The sequence below is a fragment of the Podarcis filfolensis genome (assembly GCF_964270895.1).
Source record: "Podarcis filfolensis genome assembly, chromosome: 5".
In the NCBI taxonomy this organism is placed as follows: domain Eukaryota; kingdom Metazoa; phylum Chordata; class Lepidosauria; order Squamata; family Lacertidae; genus Podarcis; species Podarcis filfolensis.
Window position 1 is genome coordinate 90,409,409 of NC_139608.1, and position 25,866 is coordinate 90,435,274.

Consider the following 25,866-nt stretch of genomic DNA (forward strand, 5'->3'; position numbering starts at 1 on the left):
ATAATAGACTGTCCCTGGTTCCCACGGTACAGTCTCAAAACATCAACATCCTGTTTGGCTTTCCAGCCATCTGGAGCACTCAGCAGCATTGCTCCTTTTTCATAACAACCTCCCCCAAAAGAATCAATGCGTGTTGCGGCAAGCAAAGCGTGATCCAGAGAAGAAAACAAACAGTTGTTATACACATAACACTCCCCTGTTGTTTCAGTTCCACCCTTGGAACTCCCCGCCACTGGTTTCCCCAGTGTACCTCTCTGGTTGTCTGGCTTCCAAGGAATGAGTGCATCTGCATTACCTTGGCTAGCAACTCTCTGTTGTGTCTTTGTCTCTGACTTGGACACAGCTCCAACCTGTCCTCGGTTGTTTACAACAGCAACACAGCCCATCGCCACCGCTCCTACCAGGCCGTACTGCGGCTGCGCGGCCGAAGGACCCGGATGAGATGGACAGCCTGGCGCGGCCTATGAATTGCTGAGGAGCCTTGAGAGCAGAGCAAGGGCAACCATAGAGAAAGCAGTTCAGAGAGAGGAGGTGGAGGCGTTGGCAGATGTTCCAAGGGCTACAAGGGAAGGACCGCAAGCGTTTCACCCATAGATTTGTAGTGGTAGACTAGCATAGATGGTCAGATCTGCAGGTTTACTTTGGTCGCTATTTCCCTCCTCTCTTCCTTCCACCCGCCTGATGGAACTGAGAGCTACAGATGGAGCATGAGAGAAAAGATACAGAACTGCAGCAGCATCTTCGTAGCTTGGACTTCATTTTGCACGAAAAGTGGTTGCTGCTTGTAGTTATTTAATTGCAGTGTTTCATCGGCTGGTGTCTTGAGCAGCAACCTCTGGAAACGAAGGGCTAAAAACCGGCGCTGCTCTCCTCTAAACCAGCCAAAAATCAGAGGAAGCCCCCCTCACTCAGTCAACTTGATACTGAGGCCATGTGAGATTGTTCTCCACATTTTTCCATACAGAGGGCCCCTACCTTACTGGGAGTCATCCCTCTGGGCCAGACATCATCTAAATCTGCTCCTAGGCCTTGAGGGGGGAAGGATTGACTTAAAAGCAGTCAAGAGGCTCACTAACGATGGATATTCCAAAAAAGTACTACTAAGATTTGGTAGTCATAGAATCCCAACCGAAATCTTAAGGGAAAAGGCTCATTTAGCCCAGAAAGGAATTATTCCACGTCGACACTTTGAAGATATATCACTCAGACCATTGATTGCATCTAAAAGACAGAACAAGATGAACAAGGCCATTCCAACAGAAGCCGATATCTGCCCTACTCCCGTGGAAGAACCCAGTAGATGGGAGAAACCGCTGCCAGCTACCCGGGAAATCACGCAAGAAAAATCCAAGCTCCCAAACCATGCGATTGTAGCATCAATTAACAGCCTCGCCCTTGACACAACAGACTGGACAGTCCCAGAAGAAGAAGATCTGCTGAGTAACTTTACCAACCTACCAGATAAAGAACAAATAAGCATACTCAGTAAACTGACGAAACTACAGGCCAAATTGATCGAAATTCACCAACAAGGTCAACAAAATGCAGTAGAAACAATACACAATCAAACTTCACACCTACCAGCCCTCTCCCCAAAATGCATAGTCAAAAAGAGAGCTACTAATGGAACCTTTAAATGTATAGATGCAGAGCTTCAAATCCAGCCTCCTTTAAAATATGAAATGACAAGGAAAAACTCCAGTAATGAGACCACAAATTCCTGGCTGAGATATCAATTACTAGCTCCAAACGAAATAGGTACCCCTTATTTAAGTACTACAAAGGATTCTAACATTCCCGAACAAAAGATGACCTCCAACAGACCTGACACATTGAGCTCAACATCAAATGAGACCAAAGAAATGGAAGTAGAGACCGAAAACAATCCTACTGTCCATAATAGTCCACCAACCACAGAAATCTCTCAGGAACAAGGAACAGCTAAGGAAGAAAATCAAGAAAGGGAGGAAATTCTAATTTCCCGCACTTTAAAAAAGAATCTAAAAGATCCACCATTATGTTCCCCACCGAAAGTAGCGACAAATGGCTGTATCGGCACAAGACAAAATTCCTCGCTGGACTCAATAACAGAATTAGAATGACTAAATGCTGTCAACCAGCCACCAACTCAAAAACGGATTCTACGCTTGCTGTCCTGGAATATTGCAGGGTGGGGAAACAAAGACGGAGACCCAGACCTAATGAACTTCTTTAAAGATTTTGAATTAATACTTCTACAAGAAACATGGTCAACTAGAGATATTAAAATCAATGGATTCTCCTCCTATACGAAACCCGCATTGAAAACAAACACGAAGGGCCGGCCGAAAGCAGGGTTCTGTTGTATGATCAAAGACAACTTAGGGTTTGAAATCAAGCAGCTAGGAAAATGCTTGCCACTTGCACAAGCCCTACTTTTAACCCAAAAAGAAGATACTTTGCTACTTGTAAATGTCTATATCCCCCCATCCAAAAACAACAGCAACAGTGAAAATTGGTCACAACTAACCTTTTATATAGAAAATTTGACCGCTAAATACCCAAATGCCTCATTGATAATAGCAGGTGATTTTAATGCCAGAGTGGGAACCAACAATGAACAACTATGTAGCAAACTAAATTGGAATACTGACAATGATATCGCACATGCCCTGAAAATAGGACGATTCTCCAGAGATAGGGTTGTAAACAACGAAGGCTTACGCCTACTTGAATTATGTAACAACTTTAATTTGCAGATTGTGAACGGTTCAACAAAAGGCGATAGAAGCGGGGAGTTTACATACTTCTCCCCCCGAGGATGCAGTGTCATCGACTATATTCTTGTCCCTTATAATATTATAAATTCGATTATGGACCTCAAAATCGGAACGCGTACTGAAAGCGACCATCAGCCATTATTGTTGTCTATTAACTTAAAGGATGAAACCAAAATAACCAAGCACAATATTATAGAACCCTCTCAATACAAACAAATGACCCAATTAAAATGGTCCCAGGAAATGAGTGCAGTAGTGGGGCAAAAACTTACAGCCAACTTGAGAAAACAAGTATTATCCAACTTAAAGACCACTAATTCCTACAGCGATATTCCGAAAATTTATAATGAAATCTTCCAAATGTTCGTAGAACTTAGTACTCCACCTAAAGTTTGGGTACTTAAACATAGCGCTAGCCCTTGGTTTGATGATGAATGTTTCCAGCTAAAAAGAAAACTGCGCCAAACATTTAAAAATAATCGCACTAAACTCGAGCCCTCTTATCTTGATGAAAAAAGAAAATATCATTACATTCTGGCCGAAAAGAAACAGAATTATGCAACCCAAAAATGGCTACAATTACTCGACTCAATCCAGAGTAAAAATAACAAAGCGTTCTGGAACCTAGTGTACGGAGGATTGAAAGCCGAAAATCAACTAACTCTACCACCAATTGCAGAATCCAAATGGTCCCAATATTTTACATCTGTATTTAACAATCTACACAGTGAACTTAAAGGAAATGAAACCACTAAAAATAAAATTAATAAACTCCAGGAGTGGCCAAGGGTAGAAGAAGAGGAAATTAGAGAGATAGTTAAAAATTTTAAATCGGGGAAATCTCCTGGGCCAGACGGTCTACCAATAGAATTATTTAAGACCTATATAGATTGGTGGGCAGAACCCTTAGCTCAATTGTTTACTCTCATAGATAAATATGGGATCATACCTGAGATATGGTTAAGATCAATAATTATCCCAATTTTTAAAAATGGCGACCCAAAAGAACCAAGGAATTATAGACCGATAAGCCTATTATCAGTGATAGGGAAAATCTACGCTAAGCACCTTTTATCTAAACTCCTTACCTGGATGAAAAATCTAAATTTACCAGGGAAAGAACAAATAGGTTTCTCCAAAGGTTGCTCTACATTAGACCACTGCCTTATACTTATGCATTTGGTTGAAAAATACAGATCTCAAAGGCAATCTAAGATATTTGCTGCTTTTGTAGATTTTCGTGGTGCATTTGACTCAATTGACCGCCCAAAGCTGTGGAGGAAACTCGCAGAATTAAAAATTGATCAGCGCTTATTGATCCTAATAAAAAATTTATACTCTTCCAATATCTGTCAAGTCAAACTTAACACCAAAGGTCACCTTTCATCAGACATCCCAAACTCGAAAGGGGTAAAACAAGGGTGTATTCTTGCCCCCTTCCTATTTAATTTATTTTTATCAGACTTGCCAGATCACCTTCAAAAAATAGAATCACATGCCCCTAAACTTAATCAGAAACCAGTTTCTCTGTTATTATACGCAGACGATGCTGTTCTACTATCATTAACGAGTTTGGGTCTGAAACGTCTTATATCTTCTCTGATCCTTTACTGCGAATGTAACAAGCTCTCTATAAATTACGAGAAGACAAAAATTTTGGTCTTCTCGAATGGTTGGAAATTAGAGAAATGGAAAATAAGAGGACAGGAAATCCAACAAGTGAAAATCTATAGGTATCTGGGAATCTTATTCCAGAGCAATTTAGGGTGGGCAAATCATCGCACAAATGCCATAAAACAGGCAAAGTGCACCTCATCAGCAGTTGCCCGTTTTTATTATCAGAAAGGCAATCAATTTATTCCTGCGGCCAATCAGATATTCCAAACAAAAGTGCAATCCCAGATATTCTATGGAATCCCGCTATGGGTCCAAGCATATAATAGTGATTTAAAAAAGATTCACTCCAGCTTTCTGAGACGTATTCTTGGACTCCCAGCTGTGATCAAATATGAAACAATGTGTGCAGAAATAGGCATACACACAATGGAATATTGGGCCTGGTCCACCTCAATAAAGTACTGGTTACGCTGCCATTTTCGCTGCCCTCCATCAAGTCTGCTCGCTGATTTGCTCAAAGACTCCTACAAATCAAGATGGTATCAGTACCTCGAAAAAAAGATTGAATCTTTAGGCATCGAGCTGGAGCCCCTGTACAATTCTAATGAGCAATACATTTTCCATAATATCCTAACTAGACTAAAGGATGTCGAGAGGCAAAATATTATGGCAGCTGTAAACAAAATTTGCTCGCCCATATTCTATGATTTAAATATCTTAGATAGCAGAGCCAATTACGTCACCAAATTAATAATTCCAGCCCAACGTAGGGCTTTTATGCTGGCCCGTTTGAATGTTTTTCCCTCAGCATTTGTCAGGGGAAGATATCAAAACATCCCTAGAAACAAGAGATTCTGCAGATGTTTTATGAATGTCCCGGACACGGTAGAGCACATTCTCTTTCAGTGCCCATTGTACAGTACGCTCCGTCAACGCGTGCTGCCCCCTCTTTTGGGTGGTCTGGAGCCCCAACAAGGTGAATGTGTGGGATTCTGCCTATCCGACGTTGACCAAAGGGTAACGGCGGGGGTAGCCGAGTTTTTGGTAGCAGTCCTCCAAGGAGCAGGTTAACAAGGAAAACCACTGATTTTATATGTATATATATATATATGTATGTAGCCAACTGCTGCCTTTCTGTATATATCTCAAGGCTTTTATATGTTACTTTTTCTTTTATCGTTTTATTCGTATAATGCCTAATAAAGGTTTGAATAATAAAATAATAATTATCTGGTCCCTTTTAACTTCGTCTTTCAGCTGGTTGACTAAAATCCCTTATTTTGGCTGCTGATCCCTTATTTTTGAGACTGCTGGTCCCTTATTTTCAAATCTGTAAGTTGACAGCTGTGGATTAGGGTTGGGAACAGTAAATGCTCATCAGGCCCAACTGTTTACGCTGTTCTTATATAGGCCTGTGAGAATGATGGGAGGCCTCTTTCATACTAGTTCTTATACAAAAAAAGAAAGGGGTTCAGGCTGAGCCCTGACCAAAGGACTGGCCTGGCCAGATTCTCTACTGATGGCCTCAGTGGAGCAATATTGGTGTTATTCCAAATTGTTCCTGGCCCACATGTCACAAACTAACAATTTTATAATAATAATTTAATTATTTTTTATTATTTTTACCTCGCCCATCTGACTGGGTCACCCCGGCCACTCTGGGTAAACCCCAAACTATTTTGCACTTGGACCCATGGGAAATCTCAAGGTAATCCAGTAGTGACAGGTTTTTCAGGTTTCACAGTTCTACTGAAATCATATAACCAGTGGTTTTTTTGTGTGTGTTTAGGGGTACTCTCATTTTAACTCAAGAACATCACCATTTTATAGTTTGAATCGGTAAATACAGTAAATGGACAAAAGTACAAAGAACATGCATTACGTCATATTGCACAGTTGACAGCTCACAGTAACTTCCACATTGGCATGAGGTTGTATGCACTAACATCTTCCCAAAACTGACCAATCACAGCCCTAGATTCCAACTCCTACTTCACACATTAAACGCTCGCTTCTGTCTGAGACTCAGGAAATACTGTGGCAGGAAATGAGGCCGCCATCGGGGGTAGCAACAGAACTGATGAATCACTGTGATAGAGAAGAAACAAAAAAATTTAAAAATTGTAGTTTCTTCTCCCATTAGATTCACAAAATGTTTTAGGGGTACGCATACCCCTGCGTCCCCCCAAGAAAAAAGCACCTCATATAACGAAACTAGGATGAGATTACTGTAATTCTTAAAAGTTCAAGGACATAACCAGTTTTAAGCAGATGCAAGTTCATAATTAAAAAATAACACTGGCATAAATGGTATAGAATGAAACTATCCCTGCTCCCATGCCCCCAAAATAAATAGAAATTCAATCTGAGATAGAAATTCAAAATTACCGTATTTTTCGCTCGATAACACGCACCTGACCATAACACGCACATCGTTTTTAGAGGAGGAAAACAAGGGAAAAAACATTCTGAATGAAACAGTGGATGTATCATTTTTGTGCTTCATGCTGTGGCCACAGACATGTGATCTGATGGTGAATTTGGGGTGACCCAATGCAAAAATCCTGAGAATCCCTGTGGATCCATGTTTTGTAACCACGTTTTTGCACCATTGCAGCCCCAGGCAACAGTGGGTGCGTGATTTGGGGGGGGGGGCAGGCTGTAGCCATGGACATGCTATGTGATCTGATGGTGAATTTGGGGTGACCCAATGCAAAGATCCTGAGGATCCATGTGGATCCATGCTTTTTAACCACATTTTAAGTGGGGAAGGAAGGAAAAATACAGAATGGACAAGGAGCACGAGAGGGGTGTGCAGAGAAGCAGCTGGCTAAGAATGCAGGAGAGGGGTATAACGGGAGGGAGGAAAGGAAGGCAAAAGTTTTCCCTCACCTACCCACCCAAGCCAGCCAGCGCTCTCTCTCTCTCTCTCTCTCTCTCTCTCTCTCTCTCTCTCTGCTTGCCTGGAGGGGAGGGGCTTTCCCTGCTCTTTGTTCCGTTTGAGCAAACACAGCAAGGAAACAGAGCAGGGTGGGCAGTAAGACCCTGAGGCAGAATGCAGGAAAGCAGCCACTTCCTCTTTTCAGGTTTCCCTTCTCCGAGACGCGCGATTTGATTTTTGCCTGATTTTTTTTGCCATTTGGCTCCAGGGACCACACATTCGCTCAATAACACGCACAGACATTTCCCCTTCCTTTTTAGGAGAAAAAATCTGCGTGTTATAGAGGGAAAAATACGGTATATATATAATTTTTATTGGTTTTTTAAACATATCATTTTCAACAGTAATTAATCATAGTTTTACATCTTATTCAAATTTTTGACTTCCATCAATCCTGTCTGAAAATTTTCCAATCTAATCTCTCAGTATGCATTTCTTATCTTCCCTATTACATTTCAAACTCATAACCAATATCTCTATCTTTTTCTACTTTGTAACACTTCGTATATTTCTCCTTACAAAACTTCTTGTAGTCCTGCTAGCATAATTTATTGATTACAGTTGCTCTTCAAATAATTCGTATACTTCTTCCAATCTTCTGTAAATCTCTGGTCCCGCAGGTTTCAAATCCTTCCTGTCATTTTGTCCAATTCTGCGTAGTCCATTATTTTCGTCTGGCGTTCTTCTTTCGTCGTAATTTCTTCTTGTTTCCATTTCTGGGCTAACAATACTCTTGCCTCAGTTGTTGCATATAAAAACAATTTAACATCTTGCCTATTAATGTCCTGACCTATAATACCAAGTAAAAATGCTTCTTTTTTAAAAAAAAAATGTATTTTTCAACATCTTTTTCATCTCATTATATATCATTTCCCAGAAGTTCTTTACTTTTTTACATTCCCACCACATATGATAAAATGTTCCTTCTTTTTCTTTACATTTCCAACATTTATTATTTGTCTTATACATTTTAGCTAATATAACTGGTGTAATATACCATCTATACATCATTTTCATCATATTCTCTTTCAAAGCATTACAGGCTGTAAAGAGATAGAAATTCAAAATGAGAAAAACATAATATGCATGACTTGGGGGGAAATTATGAAAAGTGTTAACCATGGGTATTGGTAGTGCTGTTAGAAAAATAATAGAAGAGTCTTGTGATAAGACAAAAGAAACTGCATAAACATTTGTGGACTAAAGCCTGTGGAGGGGAAAAATGTAAAACAGTGGAGTCAGATGCAAAAACAAGACCTGGGACAATTCATCTGGCTATTTTCCCAGTCAGAATCGCAAACACCTCACACACAAAAACCCGATTTCCCACCTGCTAGAGAGAATATCCCATTCCGTTGTGTTTTGCCTTAATCAGGTGAGATGGGGTGACAAAGGATCGACAGAGGAAGGAGCGAAACTAGAGAAGCCCAAAAATGCCGTCATCAAATTGCCGGAAGAGGAATTTGAACCCTGGGAACCCAAGCCAAAGAGAGATCACGTCCGGAGGTTGCCCTCCGAAAGGAAATGGTACACTCCCATTAAGGTAACGCACGTATTTGATTTTCTTCTAGGTTTTGCCAGACACCCACCCACTCCCAGAATTGAACCACCAGAATGGCCACCGTCGTTCTTTGCCATGATCTTCTTAGGGAACTGCTCTCATGCACATATTAACTGTAAAGAAAGAAACCAAACCCGTTCTTAATTTTATTACCGTATTTTTCGCTCTATAGGACGCACTTTTTCCCCTCCAAAAATTAAGGGAAATGTGTGTGCGTCCTATGGAGCGAATGCAGGCTCCTTGCGCTGCGCTCTGAAGGCTTTGAGTTCCTTTAGCTGAAGCCAGGAGAGCAAGACTCTCCTGGCTTCAGCCAAAGGAACCCGAAGCCTTTGGAGCGCAGCGCGAGGTCCCGCTGCGTTCCAAAGGCTTCAGCCACGCTCCTGCCTGGAAGGCGGAGGAGGAACAGAAGGGTCTTCACTTGAAGAGGCGCTGCGCAGAGAGGGAGAACTGCACAGCACCCCTTCAGCCACGTGCCTGCCTCGAAGCCGGAGGAGGAACAAAAGGGTCTCCTCTTCTCCGCTCGCTGTCTTGGCTTGTGCCATGGCCGCGCACAACCCCTCCGGCAGGGAGAGGTTGCGCGCAGCCTGTACGCTGCTCTTTGGGGCTGGGGGGGAAATAAGACTTTTCCCCCTCTAAAAACTAGGTGCGCCCTATGGTCTGGTGCGCCCTATGGACCGAAAAATACAGTGGATTTTTATATGGTACCCAAGAAGTGGGGGCAGTTTCCGGCAAGATCTCATGTGATCTTGCCAGAACCTGCCACCATTGTTTCTGCTTCGCGGGCGCCACCACAGGATCCAGGCTGTAGCAGGAAGACAATTTCTTGTTTTGCCTCAGGCGGCAAAATGGGGCGGGCTGCCTCAGTGCAGAACAATGATACCACCTTTTTTCTGAGATTGTGAGTTGTTTTCAACTGTTTTAATCTTGTGTTTTGCCGCTGTAACCTGCCTTGGGACCTTAGGGTAAAAGGCGGGTAATTACGATTCATAATAGTCGTACCTTGGTTCTCGAATGCCATGGTATTCAGACGTTTTGGCGCCCGAATGCCAAAAACCCAGAAGTAAGTGTTCCGGTTTTCAAACGTTTTTTGGAAACCGAACCTTGGTCGCGGCTTCTAGTTGAGTGCAAGAAGTTCCTGCAGCCAATCGAAAGCCGTGCCTTGGTTTTTGAATGGTTTTGGGAGTCGAATGGACTCCCAGAATGGATTAAGTTCGAGAACCAAGGTTCCACTATAATAATAATATAAAAGTCCCAAGGCAAGGCAAGCAAATGCTGCAATCAGTCCACTAAAATTATGTGAATAGGGCAAGTTATGAGTTATGTGTAAATAATATTTGCCCTTTTAATAGGCCCTTGATCCAATTGACATGTTAAGATTTCTGAAATATTTTGTTACAATTTTTTCAGAAATGTGAGTAACAGTTAGGATTCCAGCCAAATCTAGCCAATGTGGTTAATGATCAAGAATGACGGTGTTTTTAATGTTTGATGATTTATTCTGTTTATTATTCTGTTAGGAGCTGCCCAGGGTGGCAGGGTATAAATTATTATTATTATATTTGCTGTCCCATTTGCCCCAGCTGGACTGATTCCTGATTATTAATTAATTCTGCAAAGGCTACGAGACTTGAAAAGCCAGCTGTGTGACCAGTACAATAGCAACCCTAAACTCCGAGCCTAAGTTTTAAAGGGAACACAACCCCTTGTTGAACATGCAAGATAAAAATCCTGTTTGGAACAACCTCTTTCTTGCCTGAATTTAGTTTCAGTTTGCTAGTTGTCATGTAGCCCATTGCTGATATCAAACCAGTCTAGGAAACCTACCGTTTCCAATGTCCAATATGTCAATCATTTCTTATTTCAGGGCAAGCTGGATGCCCTCTGGGCCCTTGTTCGACGAGGCTATGATCAAGTTTCTCTAATGAGACCGCAGCCTGGGGATAAGGTAAGGTTTTATAAGTGCCTTGACACGTCACTTCCTTCTTGTCAGAGACAATGCTTTTCATCTTTCTCTCAGCCTTTTGTGTCCTATCGAATTCCTGTTAAAACTAAACGTTTTCAATCTAGTCTGAACCCCAAAGCCATAACTGGATCCTGTTTTATTATTTAACACGCAATCAGCAATATCTTTTTTATATGCCTGTTGTCTTTGTCCATGGAGTTTTCTTGGCAGGGATACTGGAGTGGCTTGCCGGTTCCTGCTCCAGGTGGATCACATTTGGTCAAAACTCTCCACTATGACCTGTCCATCTTGGGTGCCCTGCTCGGCATAGTTCATAGCTTCTCTGAGTTCTTCAAGCCCCTTCGCCACGGCAAGGCAGTGATCCATGAAGGGATCTCTCTTCTCATGAGGTGGAGACTCCAATACTTTGGCCACCTCAGGAGAAGAGAAGACTCCCTGGAAAAGACCCTGATGTTGGGAAAGATGGAGGGCACAAGGAGAAGGGGACGACAGAGGACGAGATGGTTGGATAGTGTTCGCGAAGCTACCAGCATGAGTTTGACCAAACTGCGGGAGGCAGTGGAAGACAGGAGTGCCTGCCATGCTCTGGTCCAGGGGGTCACAAAGAGTTGGACACGACTAAATGAATAAACAACAACAATATCTTCCAGCTGGTTCACAATGAAAAAATAATTAAATACTGCATTCCAAAAGTAAAACAATCAGTTAAGAAAACAGACTAACAAACAAATCACCATTGATACCAAGAAAGGTCCTAAAACAGATAATTGAACAGTTGGTCTGTGAGCACTTAGAAAATGCTGTGATTACTAAGTGGCAGCATGTTTTTCTCAAAAACAAGTTATGCCAGATGATTCTCCTTTTTTGATGCAGTTACCAGCTTGGTGGATCAGGGGAATGCTGTGGATTTAGTATATCTTGATTTCAGTAAGGCTTTTGACAAAGTCCCCCATTATACTCTGGCAGAGAAGCTGGTAAAATGTGGACTGGATGAGTAACTGTTAGGTGGATTTGTAGCTGGTTAAATGACCGAACCCACAGAGTGGTTCCTCAACGTCCCGGGAAAAAGTGACGAGTGGGGTGCTGCAGGGTTCTGTCCTGGGCCTGTTGTTCAATGTCTTTATAACTGACTTGGTCGGAGGAATTGAGTAGATTCTTACCCATTTTGCAAATGTCACCAAACTGGGAGGGATAGCTCATACTGCAGAAGACAGAATCGGGATTCGAGATGTCCGTAACAGATTGGAGAGCTGAGCCCAAACTAACAAAATGAATTTCAATAGGGACAAATGTCAGTTTGTGCACTTAAGCAAGAAGAACCAGGTGCACAAATATAAGATGGTTTGCTTGCATCAACAAAGTATAGTGTCCTGATATAGGGAAGTAATAGTCCTGCTCTGTTCTCCAGTGGGGAGGAAGAAGCAGCCAAGATACATTCCGAACATCATGATATATCAACGTATCACGATATTTAACTGCTGAGGTGGGGTGAAATAGCACACAATTTTGTTGCCCATAAAAAGGCAGATGGAATGTTATGGGTTATTTGAAGAGGAGCAATACAAAAATTATGGGACGTGGGTGGCACTGTGGGTTAAACCACAGAGCCTAGGACTTGCTGATCAGAAGGTCAGCGGTTCAAATCTCCACGACGGGGTGAGCTCCCGTTGCTCTGTCCCTGCTCCTGCCAACCTAGCAGTTTGAAAACACGTCAAAGTGCAAGTAGATAAATAGGTAACGCTCCAGCGGGAAGGTAAACGGTGTTTCCGTGCGCTGCTCTGGTTCGCTGGCCACATGCTGGCCACATGACCTGGAAGCTGTACGCCGGCTCCCTCGGCCAATAAAGCGAGATGAGCGCCGCAACCCCAGAGTTGGCCACGACTGGACCTAATGGTCAGGGGTTCCTTTACCTTTACCTTTAATACAAAACTGTGTTGTGCTGCATTGCAATGCAGCGCTGTGCCTTCCCTCCCCACCACTGTTCCTAAAGTACTGTGTGCAGTTGCAGCTATGCCACAATTTTATGACTGTAGCAACAATGAGGCTTCTGGCATAAGGATAGGGCAGGCTTCCCATGTAAGCTAAATCTCTGCGGGTAGCGGGGGGGTGGGGGGTGGAGAGAAGCTTGCCTTATGGAGCCCTGACCTTGTCCTTCTCAGATCCTCCTTTGATTTGGTTTTCGAAAAGAATCTGCCCTAGTATGCATTTCAGCAAATAACCACACAGGAAATTCCCCAAGCCCTGGTTGACCAAAAACCTCAGCTGAAAAGAGTCAGCATTCATGTTTACTCCAGCCCGGATGGAAAAGCCCGCCATTTGTCTCTGAAAAATGCATGCCCTCTTTTGCTGAACACCATCCCATACATGTCTAGTCCCATCGTATTCAATGAGGTTTCTTTTTTATAATAATAATAAAAAACAACAACCAGTGCTAAGTGTGGCCTAGCCACTAATCAGAACCATAGCTGTCAACTTACAGATTTGAAAATAAGGGACCAGCAGCCTCGAAAATTAGGGATCAGCAGCCAAAATAAGGGATTTTGGCTTAGCTTATACAGAAATCTGGCACTGATGGAGCCATGCTGCTTCGGCTGCGATTGACTGTGTTTTGCAGGGGGTTGGACTAGATGATCCTAAGGGTCTACAACTCCAACCAAAGAAGAGTGGCAGACAAAACTGATGAACGACGTCCAGATGGCAAAGCTTACAGGCAGAATTAGAAACCAGGAAGAGGACCTCTTTAATAAAGAATGGGGAAAGTTTATAATTTAGTTGAAAAGCTATTGTCAAGAGTTACATACATTGGGAGGATTGACAGAAAACTTGTAGTAAAAATTTGAACTATGGATGGACAAATGATTTATAAAAATAGAGTTATGAAAGGGATGCAAAGGGGGAAATCCCTACATTAAGATGCTGCACTGGTTGGAGGGGATGCTAATCAGCACGTCGGGGCTGCGTTAACCTGGTGCGAGGAGTTCCATCGGCCCTTCCCCGCCCGAGGGGGGAGGAGGGAGAGAGACTCTCGCCCACGCCGCCCACGAGCCCGGCATGAGGCGGTTGCGGTGCCATGGTGGCCGCTGAAGCGCCGCCCTTCTGCGTCCCTCCCCATTCCCTCCTCTTCCTCCTCCCTCAGGCCGCCTCCTCAACCGCCGCTGCCGCCTCCAGCTTCCCCTGGCAGCGCGGCGGAAGTCTCACAAGAGAGGGGCTGCCTGCCCACCCGCCGCCACCCATCTCCTCACAACGCGCCCCTGACGGGGAAAAGGGAGAGATGGAGATGCGGCAGCTCGTGCGCTCTCTCTCTCACGGCGGATGACCCCGAGCCGCTGCTTCCCTCCCAAGGCGGGCGAGCATGAAACCCGGGAAATTTAAGGGACATCATCAATCCGGGACAGCAGCGGGACACGGCGCTGGGATAAGGGAGTTTCCCGCCAAATAAGGGACGGTTGACAGCTATGATCAGAACTGGTCCCACAATTAGGAAAAGTGAACTGGTATTCAAGAAGCGACAGCAGAGGAGGGCTGGAGCTGAGGGGGAATTACTGCCCAATGTTATGTGCTCCTCCCTTCGCTAGCCATATCGCCAGGTTATGTTCCTGGTTAGGAACACGAGAGGAATCCTGATAGATGAGACCAATGACCCCTCTAGCCTGGCATCTGGATTACAACAGCCTTTGAGGGCTTTGCGGGGCAAACGGAGGAGATTCCATTTATACGACTGCTAGCAGTTGGGTGAATGAATAAATAATGGAATAATAGAATTGTAGGGTTGGAAAAGACCCTGAGGGTCACCTAGTCCAACCCCCTGCAATGCAGAAATCTCAACTGAAGCATCCATGGCAGATGGCCATCCAAACTATATACCAATAAAGTGAGATGAGCGCCGCAACCCCAGAGTCGGCCATGACTGGACCTAACGGTTGGGTTCCCTTTACCTAATACGTACAAGCGTTTACAATTTAAGTGAATTAAATTGCTGTACTTAACAACCTTTGCTTAAAAACCTCCCAAGGAAGGAGAGTTCACCACCTTCTGAGGGGGACCGTTCCACTGTTGAACAGCTCTTACCATCAGAAAGGTCTTCCTGTCGTTTATTCGGAATCCCCTTCCTTGTAACTTGGAGCCATTGTAACTCCAAAGCAGGAGAAAACGAGCTTGCTCCATCTTCCATGGGACAGCCCTTTAGATATTTGAAGATGGCTTTTAAAAGAAAATAGAAGGAGCAGGTGGGAGCGCAGTGGAGGGGCAAACAAGTTCAAGGTCCATATTCACATAGCACTGTAGCATTCCTTGTCAAGGACTACCGTGTGCTTTTTATTTTTATTTTTTTATATATATAATTTTTATTAATTTCAACATGCCAATTATTATACATTCCACAGAACTTCACATCTTATACAATCTTTTTGGACTTCCATCAGCACCTCTGATGATCCACCATTTTTATCATTTCTTCTGCATTTCTTAAATTCCTATTGCCTTTAATCATCTTAACTCACAATCCACCTCTTTAACGATTTTTGCAATAATTCAAATAATTTACCTCACAAAACTTCTTGCAAACCTACAAACGTAATCTGGTCATCACAATTACTTTTCAAATAGTCCGTAAATTTACACCAGTCTTCTGTGAATCTCTGGTCCCGCAGGTTTCGAATTCTTCCAGTTAGTTTATCCAATTCTGCATAGTCCATCAATTTCATCCTCCATTCTTCTTTTGTCGGTAATTCTTCTTGTTTCCATTTTTGTGCCAATAATATTCTCGCTGCCGTCATTGCATATAAAAACAACTTACAATCCTTTCTGCTTATATCATCTCCTACAGTGCCAAGTAAAAATGCTTCTGGTTTCTTAATAAATGTATATCTCAACATTTTTTTCATCTCATTATATATCATCTCCCAGAAGTTTTTCACCTTTTTACATTCCCACCACATATGATAAAATGTTCCCTCTTTTTCTTTGCATTTCCAACATTTATTGCTAACTTTATACATTTTAGCTAATTTAATGGGTGCGTGCTTTTTATTTTTAAAAGCCATCCAGGTAAAATCGTCACTTGCGCAAAGGGCACATCATTTAGTTGAGCTCTGAGAAAAGAAGGCACAAAGCCCATATCCTTTCCCCTCTGCTTGACCCCAGCATCTGATTGAGAGTCATGGCTAATATCTGTAGAATAAATCTGTGAATTTATCTAATTTTCCATGAGTTTGTGAGTCACATGTGACCAGCTTGTTTCCCTGCTACCACCGCGCAGTTCCTGCGGGGTTTCTGATCCCGCGAGTGTCTCCTGCTGTTTTTGAAAATGACAACATTCTGGATATAATAGATAATTTGCTGGGGAGAGCTTTGCATAGCCTCATTGCTCTCTTTCAGTGCTTCCTAGACTAGACTTCTGTTGCCATGACAAGTGACTTGTCTGCCTCCCAGCTTGACGCATATGCTTAATATCAGTGACACTGTCTTAATGTTTCCTGATGTTCGCTGACCGTGATTTCTGGGTGTCCTAGTCTAGGGGTAGAGCACTTCAATGATATAAAGCAATTGGGCCCAGAAGTATAATAGCTAGATGACTGCAGTCAACAAATCAGTTTTTGGCATTGTTGTTGTTGCTGTTTAGTTATTTAGTCATGTCTGACTCTTCGTGACCCCCTGGACCAGAGCACGCCAGGCACTCCTGTCTTCCACTGCCTCCCGCAGTTTGGTCAAACTCATGTTTATATCTTCGAGAACACTGCCCAACCATCTCGTCCTCTGTCGTCCCCTTCTCCTTGTGCCCTCCATCTTTCCCAACATCAGGGTCTTTTCCAGGGAGTCTTCTCTTCTCATGAGGTGGCCAAAGTATTGGAGCCTCAGCTTCAGGATCTGTCCTTCCAGTGAGCACTCAGGGCTGATTTCCTTCAGAATGGATAGGTTTGATCTTCTTGCAGTCCATGGGACTCTCAAGAGTCTCCTCCAGCACCATAATTCAAAAGCATCAATTCTTTGGCAATCAGCCTTCTTTATGGTCCAGCTCTCACTTCCATACATCACTAAGTTTTTGGCGAAGGCCGGTCTAATAGGATCTGTGTTTTGGGTGCTCAAGAATCCGGAGCGTTCTATGCTTTTGCCAGGCATTGTTTGGTTCCTTGCCCAGAATGGAGGGAAGTGTTTCATAGGTCAATCATGGAATTGTAGAGTTAGAAGGGACCCCTAGAGCCATCTAGTCCACCCCCTGCAATGCAAAAGCAGATCATTTGCTGGTCGTAAATGAATTGGCTTTGAGTGATTTGCCAAAGAGCACCATGGGCTTGCAACACAGCTGAAAATCTGCCTCTTATGTCCCATACCCCTCGAGTTTTCAAGTATATTCTCTGCTGCTTCGAGCAAGGCATTGGTTTTTTTTTTCATGTAAGGATGAAACCCCACCCAGTGTGGAAGGAGGGGATGGTGAGAAGATTCAAGGACAATCAAAGAAACATTTAAACATTTCAGTGTAGTGTAGTACAGTGACAATTTTTTTTTTAATTTGCAGAATATAGACCAGGGGTCAGCAACCTTTTTCAGCCGTGGGCCGGTCCACCGTCCCTCAGACCATGTGGGGGGCCGGACTATATTTTTTTTTTGGGGGGGGGGGGAATGAACGAATTCCTATGCCCCACAAACAACCCAGAGATGCATTTGAAATAAAAGGACACATTCTACTCATGTAAAAACACGCTGATTCCCGGACCGTCCGCGGGCAAGAGAGAAAGAGTATCAAGTAATATGGAGGACAATCCTAGTTGTGTTTTCCGATGTACAGTGGTACCTCAGGTTAAGTACTTAATTCGTTCCTGAGGTCCGTTCTTAACCTGAAACTGTTCTTAACCTGAAGCACCACTTTACCTAATGGGGCCTCCTGCTGCCGCCGCGCCGCCGGAGCACGATTTCTGTTCTCATCCTGAAGCAAAGTTCTTAACCTGAAGCACTATTTCTGGGTTAGCGGAGTCTGTAACCTGAAGCGTATGTAACCTGAAGCCAGTGGCGTAGCGCGGGTTGTCAGCACCCGGGGCAAGGCAAGTAATTTGCGCCCCCTAACCCGTGGATTTGCGCCCCCTAACCCTAACCCCCAGATGTTGCGCCCGGTGTGGCCGGCCCCCCCTGCACCCCCCATGCTACGCCACTGCCTGAAGCTTATGTAACCCGAGGTACCACTGTATTTCTAATCAGTAAAAAATTTGGTGTGGTGCGAGCAAATTTTTATGGCCCAGAGAACAAAGTTTGAGAACCACTGGTGTACCATACCGAAGATGACTTCTCAGCCCAAACCGTCCTGATGATTTTACCCAGCAGTTTCAAATTGCATGGGTGGCAAAAAAAAAAAATTGAACCTTGTGGCACAGCATAGACTCTCCTTCCATCTCTACCCCCCTGAGAACCGCCAAAGAAGAGCCAGGATCAGTTCAGCACGCTCCATCCCAGTCCCATTCCTCCCCAGCGAGTTCTCTAAATCAGTCTAAGCAAAATCTTTCAGTCACTTGAATCATCCATGCCGATAGATTTCAGAAATATTACTAGAAAACTATTTTTAATACCTGAAGACGTATGGCGTTTTTGACAAAATATATGGACAGTACTGAGCTGAGGACAAACTTCCGCAAAAACCCCATCACCCAGTTTGATGCTAATAATTCATGTTCTGAGGCTCGCCGTTTCTGTGACATGAATAATTGGAGCGTCTGATCCTTTGAGACAGTACAGCTTATAAAATAATTTAACAAAAAATAATTTTCAGGGATGTGTGGATTAGCATTCTAAAATGTTGTATTAAATATGTGAAGTAACTGCCTTTTTTCAGTGCAAATGTCAGTTGATTGTGCGCATGTGGGAAAAGATTTGGTTAATTATAGATCTATAAAAGCACTCCCATTTTTTTGTTTCCTCTGGTAAATCGTCCTGCGTAACTGCACTTCCCAATTAGCAGAAGCCCAGGTTTAGAAACTGTTATTTCGCAGGATTTTTTTCCTACCTTTTCAGCTGTGAAGAGTTGGGGTAGGGAAAGCAGGCATGACTGAAAAACACACTACGGTTGCAGCTGTTTTAATCGCCCTTTTGATTAACACTGAGGCAAAAACTGATTTCTAAACTCAAGGCTTTGTTTCTTGCAAGCTGCAAACTGGTGTGAGTCAACCCAGGCATACATTAAATGACCAACTGTGCCAGTGGCTTCCTAATTTCCAGCTCTGCTCTCTATGATAATCAGTAAAATACCAGGGAAGCAAGAGAGGTTTTTTAATCGGCCGTGACAGCCAGCCCATGGCCAAACAGGGCGGCTTTTAGCAAGCATCAATTTCCTTAAAGGGCAACCTCCGATACAGGCAATCTAGTTAACATGAATTGCCAGTGATCAACTTTATTCCAAGTCCGTCTATCTTAACAATAAATCTCATCACCTTCTTTTCTGCTTTGCTGGCACCGCAAGCCAGACAGAGCCCACCCAGCAAGGACCTGCCCATCAGAAAGAATAACCTCCCGGACTTCATTGTGTTGGTATCATCAGTTGACAGATATGAGATGCGTTTGCCAAGTGCCCGGGGCTGCTAACTTAGAGCAGAGAGGCGCATGTTGCTTGCGTCCGAAGCAGCGTCTCCTCAGCAAGTTCCTACAGAGACGGGCAGTGTGAAGTAATTCTAAACCAGAGGCCTCGCAGTTCAGGGCACAGAAACTGAAAAATGCGGAGACGGGCATCCATTCAGTTGTTGTTGTTGTTTAGTCGTTTAGTCGTGTCCGACTCTTCGTGACCCCATGGACCAGAGCACGCCAGGCACTTCTGTCTTCCACTGCCTCCCGCAGTTTGGTCAAACTCATGTTTGTAGCTTCGAGAACGCCGTCCAACCATCTCGTCCTCTGTTGTCCCCTTCTCCTTGTGCCCTCCATCTTTCCCAACATCAGGGTCTTTTCCAGGGAGTCTTCTCTTCTCGTGAGGTGGCCAAAGTATTGGAGCCTCAGCTTCATGATCTGTCCTTCCAGTGAGCACTCAGGGCTGATTTCCTTCAGAATGGAGAGGTTTGATCTTCTTGCAGTCCATGGGACTCTCAAGAGTCTCCTCCAGCACCATAATTCAAAAGCATCAATTCTTCAGCGATCAGCCTTCTTTATGGTCCAGCTCTCACTTCCATACATCACTACAGGGAAAACTATAGCTTTAACTATACGGACCTTTGTTGGCAAGGTATCCATTCAGTAAGCTGCTCTAAATGTTACTGCTGCAAAGTGGCATTCCTGAGATCGAGCCGTCAAATCTTTACAGACAAGCCCTGTTTTGTTCAGATATATATATATATATATATTTATGTGACGGGCCTCGTGTGGCCACCCTAGTTCCATTTTGACTGGAAAAGCTTCCGGTTATTGTTTTCTTTTGTTTTTATTTATTCATATCTTGCCTTTTCTCCAGAACCAGGCATCTTACAGATATTTAAAATTCAGGTAGGTAGCCGTGTTGGTCTGACGGAGTAGAAATATATATAAAAAATTAAAAAATTGTCCAGTAGCACCTTAGAGACCAACTACAGTCATACCTCAGGTTGCAAACGTGATCCATGCGGGAGGCACGTTCGCAACCCGCAGCTTTCGCAGCCTCAAGCACCACGTCTGCACACTGGCGTGACATGATTTGGTGTTTCTGCTCATGCGCGAGCACCTAAACCATTGAGCCTCTTGGGTTTGTCAATCGGAAGGTCGGCGGTTCGAATCCCTACAATGGGGTGAGCTCCCGTTGCTCGGTCCCTGCTCCTGCCAACCTAGCAGTTTGAAAGCATGCCAAAAAGTGCAAGTAGATAACTAGGTACCACTCTGGCAGGAAGGTAAACGGCATTTCTGTGCGCTGCTCTGATTTTGCCAGAAGCAGCTTAGTCATGCTGGCCACATGGCCCGGAAAAACTGTCTGTGGACAAATGTCGGCTCCCTTGGCCTGTAAAGCGAGATGAGCGCCGCAACCCCAGAGTCATTCATGACTGGACTTAACTGCCAGGGGTCCTTTTACCTTTACTACTAAAATTATGATTAGTTATGGGATTTGTATAACGAATTTGCATAATAATAAGAAATGTGTATAATACATAGTAATCAATCATCATCCTATACAGTGGTACCTCAGGTTACATACGCTTCAGGTTACATACACTTCAGGTTACAGACTCCGCTAACCCAGAAATAGTGCTTCAGGTTAAGAACTTTGCTTCAGGATGAGAACAGAAATCGTGCTCCGGTGGCGCGGCAGCAGCAGGAGGCCCCATTAGCTAAAGTGGTGCTTCAGGTTAAGAACAGTTTCAGGTTAAGAACAGAACTCCGGAACGAATTAAGTACTTAAGCCCAGGTACCACTGTACTGAAATGCAGACACTAAACCAAAAACAAAGGAATGGCACACTATTAGCCCTTCCCTTAAAAGCAGTCAATTCCCCAGAGAGTTAAAATAACTGTTCATCTGTCAGTGGAAGGACAACAAGGAAGGAGCCAGTCTAGCTTCTCTAGGAGGTGAGATCCAAAACCTGGGAGCAGCCATCACTAAGAAGGCCCGGTTGCGCATCCCTAGCAAGATGTGCCTGTGAAGGTGGCAGGCTTCATTTCTTCGCTGTGACTTTTATTTTGGCTTCGGGCAACGTGTCAAATACAGAGGGCAGTGTCTGTTGAGCAGGGGACTTCCTGTTTTGAAGCTTGGTGCCTCTGCCAGTTATGCTACACAAGTCTCTTTTGAATAGTCCACCTTGGCAGAATTTTCCCTTTGCTAAGCAAAGCCAGCCCTGGCTGCTTTTACAGAAGAAAGAGGTCGAGAACAGATTATGCTGAACCAGCGCAGGATAAAGCGCCATTGCTGTCTCAAGGGTTTTTCATATGGTAGCTTTAAAGTTGACTTATCCCTGCTGAGATTTGCCATTCCTGTAAAAAGAATGACAGCGCTGGCTTACATTTACATTGTGCAACTAGGAGCACATTTCTATGCATGACTATTCTGAAATAAGTTCAATTGGGCTTGCTCTCATATAAGTACAGGCCCAAAAACCCCTTACTGTTCTGGTGAATGCAAGCTGGCATCGAAATTAAAAGAATTATTAATTATTTGTTGCTATCTTTCACCCTAGTAGTAATACAAGGCTGACATTCATCTTGATTTCTTGAAGTCTCATCTCCTTTGAGCACCACAGTACAAAACGAGGCGAGACTCCTGCGATATTTTGCAAGGAAATGTCACACTAGATCTGTTGATGACCGGGCCGGTTTTGTGTCAGACGTTCCAGTCCAGCTTTATTTTCCGAGACAAACGTAGCACTTGGCCTTTAAATTACCCATCTGTCCGACAAATCAAGTGGTGTGGCAGGAACTGGCAATAGCTTGACGTTGCCCATCAGTTTAATTGAAGTGAAAGTAATGCAAAGTGATCATCCTACAGGATTCGCTTTGATTATGGACTATGAATATATTTGATGCAGCGAAAGAGGCAGAAGGCAAAAGCTAGCGTCAGGCAGCAGTGCTTCTAAGCTTTGAAATAATAATAATCCAGGCATTAGCAAAGATTCAGAAGCATTTTGTTAATCGCAGAGCAATCTGTAACACGACTGATGTGTCTTTGTCTCTGCCTTTTAAAATGGAATCCCTCCCACACACCCCTCTCTTACACATATGCTGTAACCCAGTACGTTCTACTAGAGCAGGCATAGGCAAACTCGGCCCTCCAGATGTTTTGGGACTACAATTCCCATCATCCCTGACCACTAGTCCTGTTAGCTAGGGATCATGGGAGTTGTAGTCCCAGAACATCTGGAGGGCCGAGTTTGCCTAGGCAAAGCAGTTGGAGTATTATTTCATTGTGGAGTTCAAGAGTTTGAAGTAAAAATGAAATGGGTGTGATTCCGCCCCACTCCATCCCATGTAGCATCAACCAAGTTAATTCTCAAAAGTAAAAAGTGCTCCTGTTTTGAGGTCAGGTGGCTGAGACGGAATGGCCACTTGGTGGATTTCAGATTACCATGCCCCACAAGCCTGCAGACCCAGAAAACATCAGGCATACCTGGAGCCCAAATACCACACTAGCCTCTGGGGCTATTTTGACTTGTGGGAGCAGTTTCCACAGCTACCAGCCAATAGCCACAGGTTCACAGCAGCATGTTTTTGCCTGAAAGCCGCCACAGCTGCTCAGCCATTCAGAAGTAACGGACTATGTAAAGTGCAGGCTTCATAGTTACTTAGGGTTTGCCAGGACTTGGCAGATGACTTGTGGATCCTGCCCTGTATGTTGGCATCGGCATATCTGCCATAAAGGCCTCGCGGTGCCAACTTAACAGGTCTATGAGACATGAGCCTAATCTTTTAATTAGGCTGTTAGTTGCGGATGTGGCTCCCCCTGGATTCATATATCCCAAGGAAAGGGGCAAGTAGTTAGTACTGTGTGTTGGTAGTGCTGTATTGATGATTAACCAATTAATTGATTACAGTGGTACCTTAGTTCTGGGACGCCTTAGTACTCAAACAACTTGGAACCCAAACACTGCAAACCCAGAAGTAAGTGTTCCGGTTTTCGAACATTTTTTGGAAGCTGAACGTGCTCTGATTTGAGTGCCACACTTCCGTTTTGAGTGTTGCGCTGAGGTCTGTCTGTTTTTGCTATTTATTCTTTATTTATTTTTGCTCTTTGGTTTTTGTTTTTGTGACTGTGTGAAACCCAGTTCAGCTACTGATTGATTGATTGATTGATTGATTGTGTGACTTCAATACATTGTTTATTGCTTTCATTTTATGGATCAGTGGTCTCATTAGATAGTAAAATTCATGTTAAAGTGCTGTTTTAGGGGTTGTTTTTAAAAGTCTGGAACAGATTAATCCATTTTGCATTACTCTCTGTGGGAAAACGCACCTTGGCTTTAGAACGCTTTGGTTTTGGAACAGGCTTCCAGAACGGATTAAGGTTGAAAACCAAGGTACCACTGTATTACTAAAAAATAGCGGAAAGAATTATGTCGGTGCTTGGAAAGAATAACCTTCCCTTTGTTTGCTTTTACAGGGACGATGCATAAATTTCACCAGAGTGAAATCAGATGGGACGGTCATCTCGTACAGCGCACCTCAGCAGCCAAGAGAACACCACACCCTCAACAACGCTCCAAGAAGCCCATCTTCTCCAGCGCCAATGCAGCCCCCTCCCTGCAGGCAGCTTCCTCCTGCGCCTCCCCCTTCGAGATGTCCACCAGGGCCCCCTCCATCCCGTCCTCCACCTCAGCTTCTGGCTTGAAGCGTGGGGAACCGAGATGGGAGCAGAGCATATCCAGTCTTAGTTTATAATCAAGAGTTTGTTGCTGGTCAGCAAAAAAACAGAACAAAATGCCAGGCGTCCTTTTGTACTGTCAAGTATATTTATGCCGTGTAAACATTCCATGATTGAATCTTGGGAACTGCTGGGTATTTGATAAAAGAACAATATCCAGGCAGCGCGTGATAATAGATTATGCATTAATGGTTCACACACACATACCCTCGTTACGTTTTATAAGTCGTTAGCCAGATGGAAATAGCCTGCGCTGATGAATGGGGTTAGGTTTCCCCGCACATAATTTTGCCATCCATAATAGTAATGCTAGGAAGGGTCCGATTAAGTGGAAGCTAAATTCTGTAAATTTCCCCCTCACCCCCACTGTCTCAGGTGCTTTCAATGCCACTGGGAAGCTCCTGCTAATTTTAAGCCGACTAAAGTAACGACTTCATATTGCGGCGGTGTCTTAAACATTTGCTCGTTTTGGATTCGGTAACGAGGAAAATTCGGAAAGCTTCCCAAGTCTCCCATTTCTTTGCACCTCACAGTTGATGGGGCAGCAATTACCAGGCAGCAACTCTTGCAGGGTACGAGGGGGGGTTCATTTTGCACATAAACCGACTTCTGTTGGACTTCCGTTGTATTATGCATTGCATCCTTCGTCGATGGGCGCCAGTCTTCTGATAAATTCAGCTGGGCGTCTCCTTTCCAATATAGTATCGTTACTGTTTTTTATTCACTGATAAAACTGTTCTGCTTCCGTACGTAGAAAAAAAAGATAGATGTGGAAGAGATGGTACACCTTCTACTTTACTGCTGGACAGTCAAAATAACTTATTAAATAGTACTGCAGGCAAATGTGCGTCAAAGGCGCCACACAATTATCAGTTCAGGTGCGATCGTGCTGCATGTGCTGTTATCAGATGACTCTCCAGCTTTGAGCTGGGCTAGGGGGGAAAAACATTGGTACTTTTTCTGCGTTTTTAAGAGCTTCATCCAATTGAATCCTGCAAATCTATGCAAAGTATTAATAGCACCAAGAGGGCCAGGGATTTGTGCACGTGCAACAAAACTGAAAAAGATACAGCAATAACAAAATAAATTAAAAGAGGAGGATTATACAGATGGCCTCTTTTTTTTTTGAAAGGCATACGCGTTGCAGTTGTGGCCTGGTGATGGTTTTGAGAAAGTAAAAGGATGGCGTTTGGCTGTGTAGCGTCTTGAGAATTTAAATAGGGTATGTATCAGAGCAGGTCATTGATTGCTGTCCACTGGTCCATCTTGTATACAACTTTCTGTAAGTAATGGAGTGCTTCCAATGTTATACTTGTGTAAGATTTGTGCATTGTGCACATCTTGTTAGCAACATCTGCAAGGGTAAGTATGTGGCGATGAAAGCTATGTAGCAAAAAATATTTCATAATCCAAACTTTTATGTAGTTCTCATGGATTTTAAAATAGCAATAAAACTGCTAAATTAGCTACAGATTGTCTTGGTGAATTAAGAAGAAGATAATTTTGTACAGTAAACTCAACAGCCCTGACATCACTGCTGGCTTTCTACCTGTGTTCCTATTGTTACTGAGTTTGTTTACTGGGGGGGGGGGGCGGTTGGGATTTGTAAGATCAATAAGGGGGCAAGGTGGCCAGGACAGCCAACTTTCTTAATTCACAGTTGCCTCATTTGCTTAATGCTTTTTCCAGGCTTCTTCAGCCGCTGCTTCTCTCTCGCTCGGTGTCTTGAACAAAACAATGCAGA

At 43.7% G+C, this 25,866-nt stretch overlaps 1 protein-coding gene across 1 annotated transcript in view; it reads left to right on the top strand.

Annotated features, from left to right (window-relative positions):
- Nucleotides 1-25,593, top strand: part of ANTXRL (ANTXR like) — a 63,034-nt gene extending 37,441 nt beyond the window's left edge. Inside the window, exons 16-18 of the mRNA XM_083615715.1 lie at nt 8,693-8,860; nt 10,743-10,823; nt 23,862-25,593. Of these exons, the coding sequence (XP_083471841.1) occupies nt 8,693-8,860; nt 10,743-10,823; nt 23,862-24,089 (477 nt within the window). The 3' untranslated portion in view covers nt 24,090-25,593. The remainder of the gene's footprint in view (nt 1-8,692; nt 8,861-10,742; nt 10,824-23,861) is intronic.
- Nucleotides 25,594-25,866: the final 273 nt, after the last annotated feature.